The sequence below is a fragment of the Neomonachus schauinslandi genome, chromosome 7, assembly GCF_002201575.2.
Source record: "Neomonachus schauinslandi chromosome 7, ASM220157v2, whole genome shotgun sequence".
Classification (NCBI taxonomy): Eukaryota; Metazoa; Chordata; class Mammalia; order Carnivora; family Phocidae; genus Neomonachus; species Neomonachus schauinslandi.
Genome location: NC_058409.1, coordinates 25624162 through 25644312, shown reverse-complemented (window position 1 = coordinate 25644312; position 20151 = coordinate 25624162). Strand labels below are relative to the sequence as shown.

Sequence of the window (20151 nt, the reverse complement as noted above, 5' to 3'; positions counted from 1 at the left end):
GGGAGAGGGTGGCCTCACGGCACATTTCTCAGCAAACCCCCGTGCCTGGGGAGGGCTAGCTTTGGCCAGGAAACCACAGAGAGGCCTCTCACCTGATGGAGGACCAGAGCTGACTGTCCTAGGCCAGGCTGGCTAAGCCTCACGGTGCGGCACAGCCAGGCCTAGGAAAACCCCGAATCCAGCTCAGCCTACAGCCTGTGGCCTGGGGTGCATGTGTGGAACAGGTATTGAGGGGGTGGGAGGTAGGAGGTGTTGCCCGATGGGTCAGAGGGCTCTTCCTGTCCACCAGCCTTCCCTGGGAACTCGGGAAAAGCCTCTAATTAAACAGGAGTCTGCAGCAAAACCACAGGAGAGGTGCCAGGTGGGCAAGGGTGGAGCAAAGAGCCTGCCATTCGCTGGAGGCCTTGGGGTGGCCAGGGCTCCGGGGCAGGGCACTGAGGGCCTGGCCAGTCCTTCCCACGGTGATGCAGGCTGCCCCTCAGCCTCACTCCCCAGCCCCCTCCGTGTCTGCGCTGGTAGCCAGGGGGAACCGTCTGGCATAGGGCCCAGTGCCCCACGCCCCCCTCAGCCAGTGGAACGTCCCGCTCCATGGCCTCAGCACAAGGCTGTCCCAGGGCCAGGCCGCCCAGACAACAAGGTGGGGTTGCCTGGGGCCTGGCATTTGTATGGGGAGCCCCGTGACCGGAGCTCCCCCCTCTCCTCCTTCTGAAACTGACCGCCCAGCCTCCACGGGAAGGGGGCAGGCCTGGGCCGGCCATCCCCACCAGGCCCTGAGTATCTCGATGCACAACCTCACCTGTCTTACCTGAAGGCAGAGTGCCAAGCACAGAGCTGCGCTCCCAGTAAGTGTTCACAACAGGGTGGAATGACTACACAAAAGACTCAACAGCAGTCCATACTCCTTGGTCAGGACGCTCCCCGGCCCATTATCTGCCTCTGCCTGCATGCCCCCATCTCACACTTGCACGCACGCACGCACGCACACACACACCAGAACGCAGCACTACACGACAGGTCCAGGACTCGGAGACCCTGGGGCTGGCAGGCCGGGTCTGCCACAGTCTCGACAGAAGTCATCCTTCCTGCTGGTGCGTGGCTTTTACTGCTCGGCACCCCTCCGACTCAAAATCCACTGTCCCGAAGGTGGTCCCCACTTTTCTGGGACACTTTCACTAGCCCATGGCTGGAAATTCCTCACTGTGCTGCCCCAGCATCGCTCCTCTCGCTGAGGAGCCCGGAGCCAGGAGGGGGATCCAAAGGCAGGGCGGGACGGGAGGAGGTGGAAATCAGGGACTCCGGGGGCAGGTCTCCTCTGCTCGGAGGTTGAGCTGGGGCCTGGCTGGGCTGCCCTCCCGCACCCCCTCGCCCCCCTACTTCCTGCAGGCTCAGGTGAAAACTGAACACCGTCGGCATTTTCCCTGCAGACCGCAGCGGTCTGCTCACAGGCCATGTGCACCCTGAGAGCCCTTGCCACCGCCGGCAGAGAAAACTCCCTCGCCTCTGACGGTTGACTCTGAAAACCCCCACACGCTTGAGCCCCACAACACTTTCCCAGCGAAGAAAGTTGCCGCTTCCTCTGGCCTCACGCGTGGGGGTGGGGAGTGCGGGGGGCCCCCCCCGGCCCCCCCAGGCCGGCCCCCCCTGGGGGGGGGGGGGGGGGGGCTGTGCCAGGAGACGTGCCCCCCCGCTCCCCCCCCCAGATCCTCCGTTGGTCACCAGCAGCGGACCCCGTCCGTCAGCTCATATCACTGAGCGCCTGGGTGCCAGGCCAAACAAATGTTTCGGGCTGAGAGAAAAGCATTTCCTAACAGTCAGCGGGTGGCTACCATGTGTGAGGCAGGGTTCTGAGTGCCCTCCGAGGGTAACTCCTATGCTCCCCAACAACATGCATAAATATTCTCTCCCTCTGACAGAAGAGGAAACTGAGGCACGCAGAAGCTGTGCAGCAGGCCCGAGATCCCACAGGAGGTGGCAGAGGCCTGCGGTTGTCGCGCACTGATGCGGGGGCGCAGGGGAGGGGGCCGCAGCCCACCCAGTTTCCTTCTCCAGATGCTGGTTCAGTTATCCGAGCCACTGCTTCCCCGACCCCAACAATGCTTCGGCGGGCTCCAGTGCCGCGGGGATTGGGGTTCAGGCCACACTACCTGCCTGCCGGCCTGCCTGCCAGGGGGCACCGAGAGCCCCCCTGATGGCGGGAGCTGGACCTGCCAAGGTCTCGGCGCATGGGCACCCCACTCATCCTGGCACGGCCACGCAGGCCTGCCCCTCGCCCGCCCAGGTGTCTAGCTCTTCTCTGCCTCGGTGCCTCTGCCCACCCCCTCCTCCATCCCCTCATCATTTCCCACGTTTCCTCCTGCTCTCTGCACACCTCGCCCCTTCTCATTCAGACCTCAGTCTAAGGGTCACTTCCTTGGAAAGCACCGTGACCTGGCTGCAGTCCCCCAGCCTCGCAGGCAGAAGTGCCCAGCAGGGGCAGAGGTCGGCCTGGGGCTCCGGAGGGCAGAGCCGGCTTGTTAGTCATCTCCGCCTGTCCGGGTTCTGTCCTTGGCACGTCCACTAAGACTTGCGGAAGGAAAGGCCTCCAGAATCCCTGGTGCCCCAGAACCTCTGCACGCCCCACCCCCTCATCCGCTCCGCTGTGGAGCGGACTTCAGCCCCCCTTCTTCCCTATGCTCCTGGGCCGGAGCTGGAGAGACGCCCGTGGGGATGAGCCCACAGGAGTGGCGGATCCCCACCTCGAGCCTCGTGTTCCTTCCAGGGCAGGGGGAGCCGCTGGTGCAGTTACCGTTCTCTTCTGGGGGTGCACAGAGGGGCAGTGAGTATATGGGTGCCACATGTGACTACCCATTCAAGAAAGGCATTCTTCCCATTTTACAGGTGAGACGTGTGAGGCTCTGAGGTTGAGATCTCCTGTTAGCCATGCAGCCAAGTCCTCTCTCAGGTCCGTGCTGGGGCCCCTTGATGGGCTCTCGGGGTCTTTGGTGATGCCAGACGGCCACACCGTCTCCCCTCCTCTCCTCTCCAGCCACAGGGGGCTGCTCGGCCCTGCCAGGAGAACTCTCCCCCGACTCGGCTTGGCCAATGTCCATCCATCTCGCAGGCCTCATCATAAATGAGACTTCCCCCTGGAAGCCCTTCCTCCCCTCCCCGTGTGAGCAGGGGTCCCCTGCTATGGTCCCCCGACCGCAGCACTGACCCTACTGTGCCAAGGTGTCTGTTCACTGGTCTGTCTTCACTGCTTCCCCGAGATCGGAGATTGTACCCTGCACTGTTTGTTACCTCAGTTAAAGCTAGGCCCTCAAGGCTGGGTCTCTAGCGGGGGGTGGGGGGGGGGGGAAGGTCCCAGCACGAGCCAGCGTTTAGGGAGGATGTGGCAGCGCTGGACAGAGCACCCAGGCTGGAGCTGGGCATAAGGTCACAGCAGTACTCGGGAGGCCAGAAAGAGTTGGGGCCACTGCTTGGAGTCAGGGATCTCCTGCCTGGCATCTGAGACCCCACGCCTCCTCCTGCCCACCCCCCCATCTCTTCCTGCCTGCAATACTTCGGCAATCAGGATAACCAGAGAGTTGAAGCCAGGGCTGCTGCTAGTTCATATGGAGCCTTTGTGCTCATTAGAAGAAGTGCATCTTCCTGTGGACAGATACCTGGGCCCATGTGGGGGCACATGGCTCGGGGTGCATGAGTATAGGGTGGGCCTCAGCTCCTTGGCCCAGCTCCCCTGCAAGACACCACACATTGGCCATGCTCAGAAGTCCCCTCCCCTTCTCTCTTCTCTTCCCCGCCCTGCCAAGAGCCATGCTCCATCCAGGGCCTGGCCCCGAGCATCCACTCTGGCCTTGATCAGTTCCTCCTGGCTCCTCTCTCACCTCTAGGGCCCACCAGGTAGTCCCACAGCTCCCCCAGACCCGTGTCTGGAGCTGGGACCCACTGTCACCAGTGGTTGCTTGAGTGCCAAGGGATCTGGCCAGTTGCCGAGTGGGAAGCTCCCCCACGGCCTGGGACACTGAGGGTCAGTTTCTGAGAAGCAAGCAAGCCCGCCAGACCTTCCAAATGGGACTTGCCTGCATACCAGCTGGGCCTCGATTTGTGGGTCCCGGCAGACCCTACCTCTGCAGACGGACCCTGGCAGGGCTCGTGCCATTTTATCCCCAGCCCCCACTCGGGGCCCTGCTGCCCAGGACATGGTGCTCTCTGGAGGACAGCCCGAAAGCTCCCCGCCCACAGCATGCCGGACGCCTTGTGCCAGACACCCACCACAGAGCACAGAGCCGTGGCTGTGTGGCTGGCCGAGATGGAGGACCGGGGGATGGCTGGGCCACACCCTTGGGGACCGGGAGGCTTCGGTCCCACCTGCCAGCAGAGTACTGTTGCCGTGGTTGCGCAGAGCCCTGCCAGGTGCGTGTGGCCAGTCTACCAGCTGCCTGGCCTCAACATCAGATAACAGGGCCCTGCCACGGCAGAGGTGAGGACCAGAGTCCGTGCATGAGGCCTTGGCAAACCACAGGCCTGCTCTAGACCCAGCCTGGCCCCGAGGCACCCTCCGAGCTAGCTGAACCTCACTGAGCCGAGTGGCCTGGCCCACAGCCTCCAGTGGTTTCTGTGCATTCGTTTACTTGTGTTTTCCTTCCTCCTCTTTGAGGTGAACGCCCCTCGGGACAGGATGTTTTTAGAGGAAAATAGAAGCTTCCGGGAGCTGCTGCAGCTGAGCTGCTCGTGATTGACGCTACCGACACATGGTGTGGGGACTGTGCAGCGGCCCCGCCCTCCCCGCCCAGGCAGCCCCTCGGCCTGCTCCTCTCCCGTGCCTGGCCGTTCGGGAGCCCGCCACAGGGCCGAGCAGGCCAGCACAACCTCGGAGCTCAGCCCACCTTTGGCAGGAGGGAGAGCACGGCTCTGCAGAGGGGGACCTGGGGAAGTTCAGAGATTTTGTTCCCCTGGGAGTAAAGCCAACAGGCTCTGTAGGAAAGGCAGGAAGGAAAGAGCAGGGATGCAGAGTCAGAGACGGCAGCCCTGGCTAGGACCAGCCAGCGCCCACAGCCAGCGCCCAGCAGAGCTCCACCCCCGCCAGCATCCGACCAGTCTTCCCTTGTCACTTTACGACGCGTGCGGACAGGGAAAGCGAAGCCCAGAGAGGCTCAACAACTTGCCCAAGGTCTCACGGCAAGTAGCGACAGATGCGGATTGGAAGCCAGCCCTGTGGGGTTCCTGGCCAGAGATCGTCACCACTCAGGCGCAGACCTCACAGACCAGCTGGGAGCGGGGCCAGCATGGAGACCACACATGGGAAGCCAGGGGTTCCCAGGTTCCCCTTCCCTCGGCGTCTCCCCACCCAGGCCTCCCGCCCACCGGGGACCCGGGATCTCGGACGCTGCGGTAACACCGTGCGGAGAAGCTTTCTGGCACTCACTGACGAGGCCTCTGACCCCCCACCTAGCCCTACGTGAAGGGTGCCTTCACCCTGTCCTCATAGGAACTGACTCAGTTTCTCAGTCATCAGTGACTAAAGGAAACCCGGGAGGTCATCCCTCCCACAGGGTCTGGCCTGTGCTCACCCCTCCACATGGGACGAGGACTAAGGGCTGCTGCTGCAACAGCAGCAGCTCTCACCGGGCCCGTCTAAAAGGGCAAGCATGCTGCCTACGAGGGAGAGCCCAGAGAGCCCAGGCAGCACCTTGAAAGGCGGGGGGCTAATGGCACCTCCAGGGAAGGCGGGGGAGGAGACCCGGAGATCTCAGCACTGCGTTTCTGCCCCGATTAATGTGAGCCAGCTCCTGAGGAGCAAAGTCAGGACGGGGGTTTCTGGTCAGCTGTCTGCACCGGACCCAGGAGGACAGCCCTGCCCAGGGCCGTGGTCAGGAAGCTCCCCTGGGTCTCATCCTTGTAGCTCCTGCCACCCTTGGGGCCCTGCCTGGACGGAGCCCAGCAGTTTATGCCAAGGGAAACAAGGCACGGAGCCGAAAGGAGCTGCTGCAGGCTTCTCGGCTCTCAGCAAGCCCTTCAGGCCCAGCGTCCACAGACGGAGCAGGGCAGGGCTGCCACAGGGGCCCTTGGAAGACGGAGCCCCCAATGAGGTTGAGTTAGGGGGTTCCGAAAACCACGCCAGACAGCTCTTACAGATACTCACCAAGGTGTAACAGTGTAAAAATACATGGGAGAGGGGGAAATACCAAACTCCTGGGGGTGGGGGGGTTGAGGAGTGCAGAGGGAGGGGGTAGAGGGAGCCAAGGGGACCCAGCTAGGGCTATAAAACCCGTTTTTTTTTCCCCCCTAAGAAGGAGTGGATAGGTATGTTTGTCTAAGAGGCAAGGAAGCATGGTGGTAAGAGCAGGAAACACAGAAGCCTGGGTTCAAATCACTCCTCCAGCACTTGGAAGGTGCAGGTCTCCCCAAGCCTTGGGCTCCTCATCTGTATAACGGTCCTATCTCATGGGGTTGATGTTGGGATTAAATTAATGAAGAACAAAATAAAAGAAAGAAAAAAGACAAAAGCAAGCACATCCCAGGCTTTTCAGGAAAGCCAGACTTTGTGCCAGGCTGGGTCCACTGGCCCTTGATTTCCTTTGGACTCCTGCCTGATTGCTATCAGGCCAGATTGCCGAGCTCCTGACTGGTCTTCAGTGACCAGAGCTGGGGGTACAAGACAAAATTGCTCCTGAAATGCCCCAGCAGGATGTGCCCATGGTGGGGCGGGAGGCCACACTAACAGACAGGACATACCCATGCCCAGGGACACCTCAGCATCCTTAGTCAGGCCATTCTCAGTGACTCAGAGCCTAGGACAACCTCCAGCCCAACCCCACATCACATGGAGGAAGGCACCTACTCCAGAGAGGCCCAACCCGGAGCACCAAGCTAAGCCAGGACCGGAGCCACAAAAAGCAAAGGGTCCAAGAACAAACAATTTTTAAGTTACATCCTGCACACTTTCATCAGGCATCAGACCTGACCGATCTTAAATGTTATTTGGAAATACTTTCCAGGGCAACGTTCATTCTGGAAACCTTGGGCTCCTGCTTCCAACCATGAAACACAACCCTTGTGGCTCTAACAACACTGACTTGTCAGATGTCCAGGGAGGAAAGTATCCTGCCCTGACCCAGGCCCAGAGCCGTGAGGTCATGCCCAGGAGGGGCCCTGAGGGTCAAGTGTGTCCCTGGGGCCAGAGAACCCAGCTGGACCCAGCTCACAAGCCCGAGAGGAGTGGGGGTACCACCCAGCGTTGAGGCTTGCGGTGCCCCTATCTCCCACATTTGAGAGAAAAGTGGCAGAGCACCGAGGAGCACGGACCTTGGGGTAGAAGAGACCTAAGTCCAAGCCCTGACTCTTCCAGGTCCTGGCGTGTCCTTCACCTCTCTGAGCCTCAGCTTCCCCATCTGTGAAATGAGAGCAGTAACAGTCACCACTTTCTCAGCTTCCTGTAAGGGTCTCGGTACTGGGACTTAGATACCGGGCACGGGCCAGCACTTGGGAAGTTCTCGACACACACACCACTAAAGCTGCTGTCACTTCCTCAGCTACGGTTTGCTGAGCGCCTGCACCGCACCGTGCCCTCTGCAGGGACTGAGAGGCCAGCAGGGAGAGGACAGATGTGGCCCGGGCCCCGGAGGTCTTCTCCAGCCCTTTTGGACCCAAACCACCATCCCCGGAACCCCGCCTCCACACGGCCATCAACCCCTGTGGCCTTGGCAATCGCAGCTTCGCCTGTCCCTGCACCCTGCGGACTATGGTCACCCCCAAGCCCCACCCATGGGGCTGCCCACCACAGCTGGGCGGCTCCCGCCTGCACACTGCGTCCAGCCAGCCAGCGCGCTGTGGGGCGGCTGCCGGAGCCCGGCATGCACAGAGCAGCCGCCCCGCCCGGGCCCTGGCTGTACCCAGCAGGGACCTCACTGCTGCCACCATGAAGCTCTCTGCAGGCTGTCTCTCAGCATCCCTGAGGGCCCACCCACCCTCTGCCCGCCTGGCCACTGGGCCAGCCACAGAGCCATCTGATTTGAATGAAACTTCAAACTTAATGACTTTCATGCTGGTTATTTAAAATGCAATGTAATTTTCTTAAACACCCTATTATTTCCTTTGATAGCTACAAAGCTTCCCCCAATCCCATAAGCATGTTTATTTTTAGGGAAAAGAGTGGTTTGCAGTTGGGTCACAGAGACCAGAGAGAGAGGGAACCCACAGAAAGCAGGGCAAAGAGTCAACCCCAGCAGCCTGGAGATCTGCAGCTGCCCTGCCTCCCTGCTGGGGCCGGCCCCCACCCTTCTCGAGCCAGCACATCAGCCAGTGGCCCTCCTGTCCAGCACCTGGCAGTGGCCAGTGCTCCCCCTCCACAGGGCCCCAGGGTCCTCATCTGTAAGATGGTGCCACCAGCTTCCCAATGAGTGTCCCACAGACATTCCAGGCATGTATGGGGCTGGGAAAGGGGTCCTGGGGCCACCGGCACAGCCCCAGCTGCCTCCCTCCTACTTCCTCCAGACATTCTGCCCTGGGTAAAGCCTTGGGGCCCGAAGCTTTGACCAGCTGGATGAGATCTGTGCCCAGATGGAGTGGCCCCAGGCAGGGGCTGTGCACACGGGGAGGGCGGGTGGGTGTAGCCCCGCCAGTAGGGGCTCCCTGTCGAGGGAGGTGGCTGCTGGTGGGTGTGCGTGCAGAGGTCAGCTGAGCCCCACCAATGCGGGGCGTCCTCTGGGAGTGGCTATTTTTAGATCCTAGGCTTTCATGTGGCCGAATGATGTGGAGTTTACAAAGCATCGGTAATGCGTTTCAGATGGCGGCCCAGCAGAGCGGGAGGCTAGGCCTCTACCACGAAAGCCAGGTCAGAGTTAGTCAGAATGCCCTCAGCCTGGCCTCCCAGCACCTGTCCCTCCTGCCCCCTCCCATCTTCTTGCCTGATGAGGGGGAGGGTGGCCTGGAGCAGTCCTGGCAAGGCCCAGCAAGCGCCCCGAGGCGCTCACCTGCAAGCCCACACTTACCTGCACCCCAGAAATCCTTCCTGGCCAGGGATCCCCACTCCCAATTTAGAGAAGGAAATGGAGACCTAGAGAGGTTAACAGATTTGCTCGAGATCACACAGCCAGGAGAGAAGGTGGCCCTGTGCTCTGGCTTCCTTCCCCATCACAGCTCCCTGCCCTCATGGGCAAACTGGGCTTTCTGGGAGGGGGAGACATGCCACCCTGGCTAGGCCAGCCCACACATGGTGGGGAGGGGCAGCCCTAACTGCCAATCCCCAAAGCCCACTGTGCCTGGGGTGGGCCATGTCCTGCCAATCCGTGTGGGGCCCCAACAACTTTCCTGTCCTGGAGAGAGAAACAATTGGTCGTTTTCGTGGGAGGGGTAGGGGAAGCTTATTTGGCAGAACGTCTGCTTCCTCTGACCTCCAGGGAGCTCTGGCTGCAGAGTCGGCTGTGCCTGAAAGCTCTGTCACCGGTCTTCCTCTGGGCTCCAAAGCCATGTCTGCTGGCAAAGCCCAGGCAGTCAGTCTCCATGGGACAAGCTACATGGGCAGCCCCCACCCCACGGGAGGGGGCCAGACTCACGCCCATCCTGGCCCTAGCCCAGGCCACAGCCCCTATCCAGCAGGGACCATCCCTCCCCACACGAGGGGACTGCACCAAGGGGAGCCCAAGGTTCTAGCAGGACCAGAACAGGCCAAACCCTATGACCAGGACAGACCCACCCAGGACCCACCTGAGAGACTGTGCATGCTAAGGCCACATCTTTTCAAGGGAGGGCGGTGGTGCCCAGGACCAAAACCCAAGCATCACGGATCTGTAAGCGGAGGCACCCAACTGCCTGAGGGAAGAAGCTACCAATGTCCTGGGTTCTCAGAGACCTTCCCCAGACTTGAGTCCTGCTAAAGACAATGCTGAGAAAAGGTGCTCTCTAGGCCCTGGCTAAATCACCAACGGGCTGAGGGACCTGACCTCTGGGGTTCAGTTCCTCTCAGTCACCAGGAGGACAAGACCCTGGACTCATGACCCGAGAGAGAGACTGAGAGTCAAATGAAATAACATGAAAATGCAAACGTCCACCTCCGAAGCTCTGTTGCCCTGCATGTGCCAGCACACTGGGTCTCCCCTGCCCAAAGCCCACCCCTTCCCTTGGCCCTGCTCGCACTCCTCCTACCAGCTTGGGGCCTCGCAGCGTCCACCCTGCCCCAGCTGCTGGCCCTGTCCGCCTCTCCCTCCATAGCCAACTCAAACCATCTGCGACGGTCACCACTCGGCCCTTCGTGCTGCCAACACACCGGGTGTGCCCGCCAGCCACTCCCAGGCTCTGGGACCAGTGATGCCTGCATATCAAGTTCACATGCTGGGCCCTCCCTGCTGGCTCTTCTCCAGCCTCACCTCGTGCTCCTCACCGACGCTGGGCTTCGGGCTGCCCTTCCAATGACCAACAACATACTCATTTCTGTTCTTCTCTGCTCAAACTGCCCCGCCCCCAGAGCGTTCTCCCATGTCATCTGCGCAGGGTTCCAGCTGGCCCTCTCAGGAAGCTCTTCTGGCTGCCCCCCGCAGCCGGCCTCTCCTTCCTCGCTGCCCTTCATCCAACTTGGGCAGAACCTCGAAGTTAACTGTGAGCCCCCAGGAGAGGCTCTTTGCCTCAAGAGGACTGAGCTCCGGAGGGTAGAGGCTACCGCCCCTCTGTGCTGAGCCAAGGGCAAGCATGCAGGGGCTCGGAAATGCCAACAGGGGCCTGGAACCAGGGTTCCAGATACAGCAGCCACTCTGTCCCGGGGCAGGCTGGACAGCTGCGCTCCATGGCGCTGCAGGGGAGCCGGCTGCTGAGGGGAGGAAGAGCAGGTGTGGGGGCTGTGTCCCAGCTCAGCTTCAGGAGCCCCCCTCCAACCTGGCACAGCACCCTTTGCAGGAGCTCTTCACCCCGTTGTTAGCAACCCACTCCCCAGTGCTTGCACTCACAGCATCGGCCGCATACCAGGGACCCCACACACGCTGCCTCCTTCCATGCCCCAGGAACCCTCCTTCTCCTTGTTTCTTGATGAGGAAACTCAGGCTTCCAGCGGTTAAAGAACTCATGCAGGGCCTCTCAGCCAAGGAGTGGCAGATACAGTATTTGAGGGTGGGTCTTCCAGACAATGCCCTCCCTTTCCGTGCCTCTAAGGGGCCTTGGATAGGTCCCTTCCCTGACCTGGCCTTCTGTCCCCACCGGTGGAGGAGGGTGGTTACCCAAAGATCTGTACACTGTACTGTTGGGGAAGGGGGGCCCTGAGACCTGATAAAACACCTGTTTCCTCCACCCGAGTCTTGTTTGTACACGCGGCAGGAAGCAGCCAGTCACAAGGCGTGAGGGAGCGTGACTGTATGGCTTCAGGACCACAGGCCCCCGAGGAGCTCATAGGGAGGCCGCGACACCCCCGCCCCTCCCTACGGCTGGACCCACCCTCATCCAGCCTGACCTCAGCAGTCATTTGAATTGAAACCAGGATCCCCCGGAGCCCATGCTCACAGCTCAGCTAAACCCCCTTTGCGGCAGGGGCAAAGGGTGGGCTGTGGTCTCAGGAGACCCAGGAGGCCATGGGCTGCTAGCAGCCTCGGGGAGGTCACCACCAAGCCCACCCCTCTTCAGCTCCACTCACACCTGAGTCTCGGAGCACCTAGGGAGGTGGACAGAGCTACGGAAGCTGGCTCGGTGAAACCCTAGTATGACTGGGTGAAGACTACCCGAGCCTTGGTGACCAACCCAGGGCTCTGTCAGCCCCTCCAGCCCACTGAGCTAGAGGAGTGGGCAAGGACCCTGTAACTACAGCCCCTGCGGACGGGGTGCGGGGGCGGCCTGCAGGAGGAGCCTCCTTTGTAGTGCTCTCCTGGCCCTGAAAGGCAGCAAGATGGGACCCTGAAAATCAAGTCGCACCTTGGGGGCTGCAGATTTTCCAAATACCACAGCCAATACCACACAGCCTTCCAAGTCAGGAAGGAAGGCAAGTCAAATAACTTTTAAGTCCCATTTCCCACCATGAACCTATTAAATGAACAACAGAAAAGGAACTCCATGTTGGGAGTTCGCATGCTTCGACACTGCAAGGAACCCCATAGCAAACTGGGGCCAGAAGGAAGCAAAAGGCTGTAATTCTTCCTACCATTTTATTTTTAACATTTTATTTTTTTTTATGTAATCCCTAACCCCAGTTTGGGGCTCAAATGCACGATCCCAAGATCAAGAGTCACAGGCTCTACCCATTGAGCCAGCCAGGCATGCCTGATTCTTCCTGCCTTTTGACCCCATAATTCTTACGTGTATTGCTCCAAGAAAATAATCAAAAAGGAAACTAAAGAGTGATTTCGGGGCACCTGGGTGGCTCAGTCGTTAAGCGTCTGCCTTCGGCTCAGGTCATGATCCCAGGGTCCTGGGATCGAGCCCCACATCGGGCTCCCTGCTCCGCGAGAAGCCTGCTTCTCCCTCTCCCACTCCCCCTGCTTGTGTTCCCTCTCTCACTGTCTCTCTCTCTCTGTCAAATAAATAAATAAAATCTTAAAAAAAAAAAAAAGTGATAAAAAAAAAAAAAGAGTACACAGCATCATTCCCACTGGTAAGGAAGGCAAGCTGTGAGCAAACTAGAACCTGCCTGAGGGATAACAAATAAAAATGCTATATGTGGGCACCATCTGCGGGAGCAAACATGCACCACCACACCAGGGGAAGAACTGGGGCAAGATAGGACGGGGTGCACACATGCATGACCATGTGAGCAAAGGTCTGAAAATGGTTTGGCAGCTGGTGACCAAATGGGTCTTTTCCTTATTTTTCTTACAAAAGAGCTTCAGCCCCGAACAGCTTCCACAAAGGGCTTCTACGTGGCTGGGGAAGGGGGTCTTCTTTCAGATGAATCTTTGAGCATTGTAGGAGAGGATCTCAGGATGGAGAGAGTAGTGGGGCTTCCATCCTGGCTCCAAGAACTGTACTTCCCCTCCCAAGAATCCCTAGGTGAGGTATGGTAGCAAGAAAGGGGCCTGTATACAGGGCGCCTGGGGGGGACTCAGTCATTTGACTGTCTGACTCCTGATTTCGGCTCAGGTTGTGATCTCGGGGTCTTGGGATCAGGCCCCATATAGGGCTCCCAACTCAGCAGGGAGTCTGCTTGAGAGTCTTTCCCTCTCCTTCTGCCCCTCCCCTGCTCGCTTACTTGTAAGCGCTCGCTCTCTCTTAGAATAAATAAAGCTTTAAAAAAAGGGGGGAGGGCCTGTACACCTGTGTCTCTGTCCCGGAGCTAGCCCCCAGGGTTCAGACCCCCAGACCCCTGTGGCCCAAAGTAGAGATACAACCTTCCAGATGGGAGTCTACGTGGGGCCTACCACTGAGCCACCACTAGTCCCAGACGAGCCAGGAGAGCAAGGGAGAAGGGATCAATTATGGCCAAACCCCAACGTCCCGAGCCCAGGACACACTGGCACCTTTCTGGGCACCTCCCTGGCACTGCTGCCTCCAGTCCACACTCCAACTCTGGGAGGAGGGCTCACCTCTCCCATTGTGCAAATGAGGACACTAAGGTAGAGAGATACTTTTGACAGTTGGGCTGCCTTTGGTCTCAGTACAGCGAGTGCATCATAAAGCAGGGCCACCCACTGCGGCCTGGAGAACCAAGGTGGGTGGGGCAGCAGAGGCCTGGGGGAATGAGAGAGGGTCCCACTTGGATGTTCACAGGAGGTGTCTCTGGGGAAGTGATATTTGAATTCAGCCCTGAATGACGAATGAGAAGGTGGCAGCTCTGGGAGAGCCGGGGAAGAGAATTCCAAACTGAGGGAACAAGTGCAAAGGTCCTGAGGTGGAGAAGAATAGGATGGGTGTAAAACAGACGAAGACACTGCAGTAGCTGCTATTTAGGAAGAGAGGAAGAGTACGGCGCAGACAAGGAGGGGTTGTCGGCAGGGCCGGCCACCCAGGCACTAGGGCTGTGGTGAGTGGTTTGGACCTTACTCCAAGAGCAATGGGAAGCCACTGCAGGGTTTCATCTGATTGATGCTGGGCTGGTGTGTGGAGCCTAGATTGGGGGTTAGGGCAGGGGTTCAGAGGGGGGCCAAGGTTGAGGCACAGAGAGCCTGGAGGTGGCCATTACTGTCTTCTGGGTGAGGGATGGTGGTGGCCTGGGCTTTAGGTGGAGACTGAAGTAGAGAAGTGGGAGATCTGGCATGTTTGGAGGGGAGCCCAGGTACTCTTTGTGCTCATCAGCTGGCCGACTCTGCATCTTCAGGAAGCTGCTCAGCAGACCCTCCTCCACAGCCCACAGCCCACGTGGGGGCCAGCTCCACCCAGGACGCCCCAGCAGGACCTTCTGTGACAGCACTCCTCCTACCAGGGCCTGGTTCTAGTCTGTTCATCTGTCTCCTCCACTCAGCTAGGCACTCCCAGAAGCAGAGGCTGGTTGTGATCTGTCTGGTGCCCAGCCTGGTGCCAGACCCCTCCTAACAAGGTTCACTCCAACCAGGGCTGGTCATCAACCCTCACTAACCGTCTCCAGCAAGACCCGGCCACTCCCTCTCTCTGAGGCTATGGAGGGCTGGGTGGGTGCATCTCTGCAGAGCTTCCCTGGACATGGTGGCGTGTGTCAGCAGCACTTCCTTCCTCTGCTCAAGTCTTGCTCATACCTGCACCTCCTGCTCCCCACAGGGCTCGTTAGCACAGCCCACATCTGACCTCAGACCTTGGAACCCGGGAATGTGAGCTCAGTGGCCTCCAAGCAAGGGTCCACTGCCTCAACTGGGCTCCCCCACACTGGAACTGATGCCCGAGCCCCTAGCTTGGGGCAGGCACATACACCGGGACGACTGTGGAGATCAGGCCTGGGGAACAGTCCCAAGTCCCTGCAAGAGCCAAAAGGCTCAGCCTTTCTATTTTTTGTCAACTGAGATGTAATTCGCACATCATAAAATTCACTGTTTCAAAGTATACCATTCAGCGGCTTTAGTACATTCACAAGGTTGTGTACCCATCACCACTGTCCAATTTCAGAACACATTCATCACCCCAAAAAGAAACCCCATACCCATTAGCAATCACTCCCCATTCCCGTCTTCCCTCAGCCCCTGGCAACCACGCATCTATGTTCCATCTCTATAGATTTGCTTGTTCTGGACATTTCATCTAAATGGCTAAAGGCTCAGCAGCCTTCCAGGCCATAGACTCCGAGTGGAGCCCAAAAAAGGGGCCACAAGAGCAACCAGGCCTCATCTCCTTTCTGAGATTTGTGCCAGGCTGGCAGTCTCACCCATCCAAGAGTCTGAGTTTCCCTAGGGAGTGATGCCTTACTCATCCCAGAATTTCCTCAAAGTCAGGCCCAGGACGAGCTCACTGGTCCTTCCATCCCCACCCCCACCCCCAATCTCAGAGCAGAACAGAGCAAACAAAACAGAAACAAGGAGTGGCTACTGGTCGAAGCCAGGAACAGTCTACAAGCCTACATCAGATGCCTCACAAACATCAGCCATGAAATAAACTTTGACCTAATTCTCCCTTACCAAAACAGTTCACAAGAAGGCACGTACCAAAAAGAAGCACCCTTTTAGGGAAAAAAATTTCCCTCTGCCCCCTGGCAGCTGGCTGTGAGGTAGTCATTTGGTCCATTGCCCCTGGCAAGGTTTGAGTCTGCCCGCTTTGAGGCATCCAACATGGTAGCCACATGGGCATGCCACCCACACGTGGGTAGAGGACACCCTGGCGCGGGCTTTCCCCACTGTCTGGGGAGGTTAAGCGACTGGCCTTAAAAACTTGTCAGCACAACTGCTGACCACCTGGATTCTCTGAGAAAGGGCAAAGGGGGCCGGAGGGCCTAGACCTAAGGCCCATGGGCAGGGGCTGGGCAGCCTGACATCTGTCCCCTGAAGAGGGGCTCAGGAAAGCGGAACTTGGGAAGAAACGTCCAAAGGCAGTTTTTCCTCAGGGCCCTACAATGGACTCCTGACCCACTGTAAGAGTATCTTTTCTGATACATATGCTCCCAAAACATGGAGTCAATCAAATTTGCTTTTTAAAACCAACCATATTTTAAGCGTTCACACAACTTTTTGGGTAACACGAGCAACTACTCCGATTTGCTATTTATTTTGAACTATCAGGTTTGCTTAAAAGAGGCTCCCCTATATTCATGGACATTTTCCTCTCACGGTGTCACCCCAACTTAGGCCCTTGCCTCTGTCCTTGTCCCCAGCCCCACGGAACAGCTGGTTCCAGCACACAGAACATCAGCTCCAGAGCCTGTCTTCTTCCTCCCACGTTCCCAGACAGGCAGTGGGAAGCTGCAGCTGGGTGGGGAGTAGGGCAGGGGATTTACGTCTACAGGAGAGAGTATGATATACAGAAAAGCCTCTGCTATAGCTTAAGAAAGATGCCCAAGTTGAAAAAACAAATGACGCAGGCCAGGAGAATAATGGTGTGCCTGCCCTCAGCCCCCACCCCCGATCCTGACTGCTAGAGTTGGCTGTCGGTCGCCTACACTCTGACCAGTGTGAGCTTAAGGACACCAAATGGTCCCATCACCACACCCTGAAAGAGAACGAGGCCCTCCCACTCTGGGCACTCTCCCACTGGCCCAGGCCATGAAAGGAACGCAGAAATCCCGCCTCTTCCCTGCATCACTGTGGAATCACAAGAGGCTGGAGGGGAGCCTGCCTTCCTAGGACTGTTCTCGGGCCTAGGCCTTTTGTCTACTGAAGGCTGTCACAGTGACCCCAGCGCCCTATGCAAGCAACTCACCTGCCGGCAGTTTGGCAGCGCTGCATTATGTCAAGTTGGCCCCAAATCTAAGGGTTACACGTTGTAAGGGACCCAAAAGCATCTACGTTAAGCATCTGCTTGTGCAGGGCGGAGGTCTCTGGGGAGAGCTGCTGCATCAGGTGGCAAGGTCAGAGGACAAGCCCCCTGCCCCATAGACTTGAAAGAAGCAAGCACCTCATAGACGGAGCCACCCTAGAGCAGAAAGACCACTCAACCAACATGCTCCTTCTGCCTATGAGGAAATGGGGAGTCCAAGCGGCAAGGAGCTCATTTCTACAGTCAACAGTTTACCAAGTTTTCCATTCTGGGGTTTCTAGAGAGAAGCCTCAATCTGCCTTCTCACCTCCCACCAGCTTCGGCATGAAAACAGCTTTCAGAACCAACCCTCCTCCCTCATGATCTGAAACAGCCTGGCAGTCACCCTCCTCCCTCGGAGTGACCCTCCAACTAGCCATGTGACCCGCCTACCTGCTGGCCCCTCCTGCAATGGACCTCCATTTGCAGCCACCAGAGTTCCCCAAACACTTCGTGTACTCTAGGAGCTCTCATCTCACCCTTGATTTAGGCCAGCTGAGGACAGTCTGAAACACTAATCTCAATTTTTTTTAAGTGCCGCTGTACTGCTCCAATTCACTCAGAATAGGCTCTTCACCCTTTAGATCATCCGTACCAATGAGGCAGAAAAGCATGGTTTGTAATGATCATGGAATCTTTTCGAAGAACCTAAACCTATTTAATTAGCAAAATCATTAAAGGGGCCCCTTACCCACACCACTGATTTGAAACCACCTCCCAGAGCTTATGAGAACAAACCAGTCTCATAAAAACCTACTTTCTACACATAGCGTTCAGGGTCTTTCTCTGGCAAGGGGGCATTCATGCCAATAAGGATAGAGTGAGTAGAGCATGTTTCTCCTGCACAACCAGGAGCTCTGAAACACACTATCCTTTCCGCCCATTCTTCCAAACACCCAGGCTTGGGGTCTTAGGCTTGGGGAGAAGGCTAACTGCAAAACTCACAGCTAAGACCACACTACCAACACCACCCTCAGGAGGGGAGGGGATGGTGTCAGCTCAAAAATTCTGGGAAAAGACTCTACCCTGGCATTACCTAGCACCAGGACAGGGCCTGCACCTGCTTGTGAGCAAGCTAGGAAGACAGAAGCCAACAGCTGGAGGAAAGGGGGGTGCCTAGGGCAGTCTCTCTCCTTCCCTCGGCAAAGTTCTCCCGGTTCAGATCACACTGGGTGTGTGAGGGAAAAGGCACCAGAACACAGAGTTCTCACGTATCTATCTTGTTCTAGGCAAAAGTCACTTGTTGCCCATGCCTCACATACCTGGTCAAGGAGGTAGCAGGCACAAGGCCTGCCGGGGCCACTTACCAGCGGGGGCTGCGGCTGGGGGTGCTGCCCGGCTCCCGCGGGGGGCGGGTAGTGCATGAGCAGATTGAAGGCGGAGTAGACCGTGTCTTTGTACATGCCGCTGGCGCACTCCGGGGCCTTCAGGCCTGGAAAAACCACAGCTGGGTCAGATGCGCCCGACCGGGTGGCTCGGGCTGGAGGCAGTCTGTTCTCCAGAGAAAGAAGTGCCGAGGGGTCCGGCTCACGTGTGTGACCGGAGAAGGCACGGGCTGGGGGTGCCTCAGTTCGGATGAAGGACCCCGAGTCCAGGCCTCCCCTCGGCGGCCCCTACTCGACCCCCAGCCCGCCCTCCGGGCCAAGGAACCTAGGCCAACGCTTTCTCCTCAAGACTGGGGATTAGGCAGTCACCTGGGCAGGAGGGGAGGCGGAGATGGCGGGGGTCTGTTTACTCCTATAAAGGTCAGGGCACCGGAAGTGACTCGAGCCCGTTGGCGCCCTGGAAACCCGCCCCCACTCCCCCCTCCCCGGCTTTGCCGCCTCCTTTAGCTGCCGTGGGGGGAGGCCCCCCCAACCCCGTCCTCGGTGGCCCCCCTGTCCCACCCGGGCCCTTAGCGGGTGGAGGGGAGGCGGGCCGAAACTCACCGTCCTCCAGAGACTCTGGAAGTTTGTCGGGGAAAAGTCTCTGCGAAGTGTGCTCCCGTCCGAGCGCCTGCGGGGAGATCCAGAGGGGCCGTGAGGGGCGCCGGGCTCGCGGCCCGGGGCAGGAGGGGTCTGAGGGATGGGTACCCCAGGGGCCCGCGAGGGTGGGGCGGGGCCGGCCGGGCGCGGGGGGCGGCGGGCGCGGGAGAGGCGCGGGGCGCGGGCCGGCGCTCACCTCAGCCCCGACCTCCGCCTCGCCGCGGGCCCCGCCGCCGGCCCCCGGGACCTCCGCGCCTCCCGCCGCGCCCTCGGACTCATTGACCAGCGACGACTTGAGCTCGGCCAGGTCGCGCTCGGGGCCCGCGGCGCTGTCGCGGCTCTTGTCGTCCTGCTCCTCGCCCTCGTCCTGGAAGGCCAGCAGCTCGTCGGGCGCGCCGAGGTCGTCGCCCCCGCCCGCGCCGCCCCCGCCGGAGTCCAGCTGCGGCATGGTGCGCTCCGCCCGCCGGGACGCGGGGCGCGAGAGTGCGGGGCGCGGAACCGGCCCAGCAGGCGGCGAGCCCGGAGTCCGGACCTCCGAGCCCGAAGCGCGGCGGGCGGAGCACGGGCTGACTCCGCCTGGGCGGGCTGCGGGCGCGGGGCGCGGGCGCCAGGCTGAGCGGCTCCGGGAGCTGGCGGGTCCGAACATCAAAGGCGCCGCCGGCCGAGTGCGGGGGGCGGGGCGGGGACGCCGGGGGCGGGCCCTGTTGGTGGGCGGGGCCAAGCTGCCCCGCCCCGCGCCTCCTCTCCCCGAGAGGCTGCGACGCGAGCAGCGCGCACAATCTTAAAGGGCTCGCTCTTCCCGGCGTCACTCTGGGAGGCGTCTGGCAAGTTCGAAAAGCATCACCCTTCTTCCGAAATATGGGGACTCTAAAGGAGACTCCTGACCCCGCTTCCTCACCTACAATAAGGGATTCCCGCTCTGCGCCCGGGTTTCTCCCCCAAGTGCCGAGAGAGCGGGTCTCCTAGGCCTTGGGGCGGGAACTGGAACGCAAGCCAAGGTGTAATCGCTTTGGCGCGCCCGACCAGTACGTCCAGGGCTTGAAACTGGGGGCTTCCTAGAGGTTGGAGGCTGTTCGAGGCTGCGCGCGAACCCCGCCTGGCAGGGTTAGGATTCCTCAAATTCCCGGTCTCTGCCCTGTTCTCCAACCTTAAGCCGACCTGGGACCTCCTTCCAGGCTGCCCAGATACAACGCGAACACAAGCATATTCCCCTCACACATTTATTGAGCGCCTGTTGCATGCGGGGCTCATGCATCACACATCTGCCATGTGGCATCTCTGAGGCTCCAACAGAGCCAAGAGGACAAGGAGGAAGGATCCCCCAAACCCCTTGAGGATCCTTCAGCCACCCACCCCCTCCCTCCCTCCCAACTCGGTTCTAAGCCTA

General features: G+C 59.4%; 1 protein-coding gene across 3 annotated transcripts in view; it reads right to left on the bottom strand.

Moving 5' to 3' along the window:
• The window catches only part of TCF7 (transcription factor 7), a 30886-nt gene extending 11674 nt beyond the window's left edge, over nt 1–19212 (bottom strand). For 2 of the 3 annotated variants that reach the window (XM_044916763.1, XM_044916764.1), the window contains exons 1-3: nt 18973–19212; nt 18729–18795; nt 18108–18232 (exon numbers count right to left, since the gene is read on the bottom strand). In XM_044916763.1, the coding sequence (XP_044772698.1) occupies nt 18108–18232; nt 18729–18795; nt 18973–19212 (432 nt within the window). Of the gene's footprint in view, nt 1–18107; nt 18233–18728; nt 18796–18960 lie in introns of all 3 variants that reach the window. The other variant, XM_021701884.2, reaches the window with a different exon arrangement.
• Between the last annotated feature and the right edge of the window lie 939 nt (nt 19213–20151).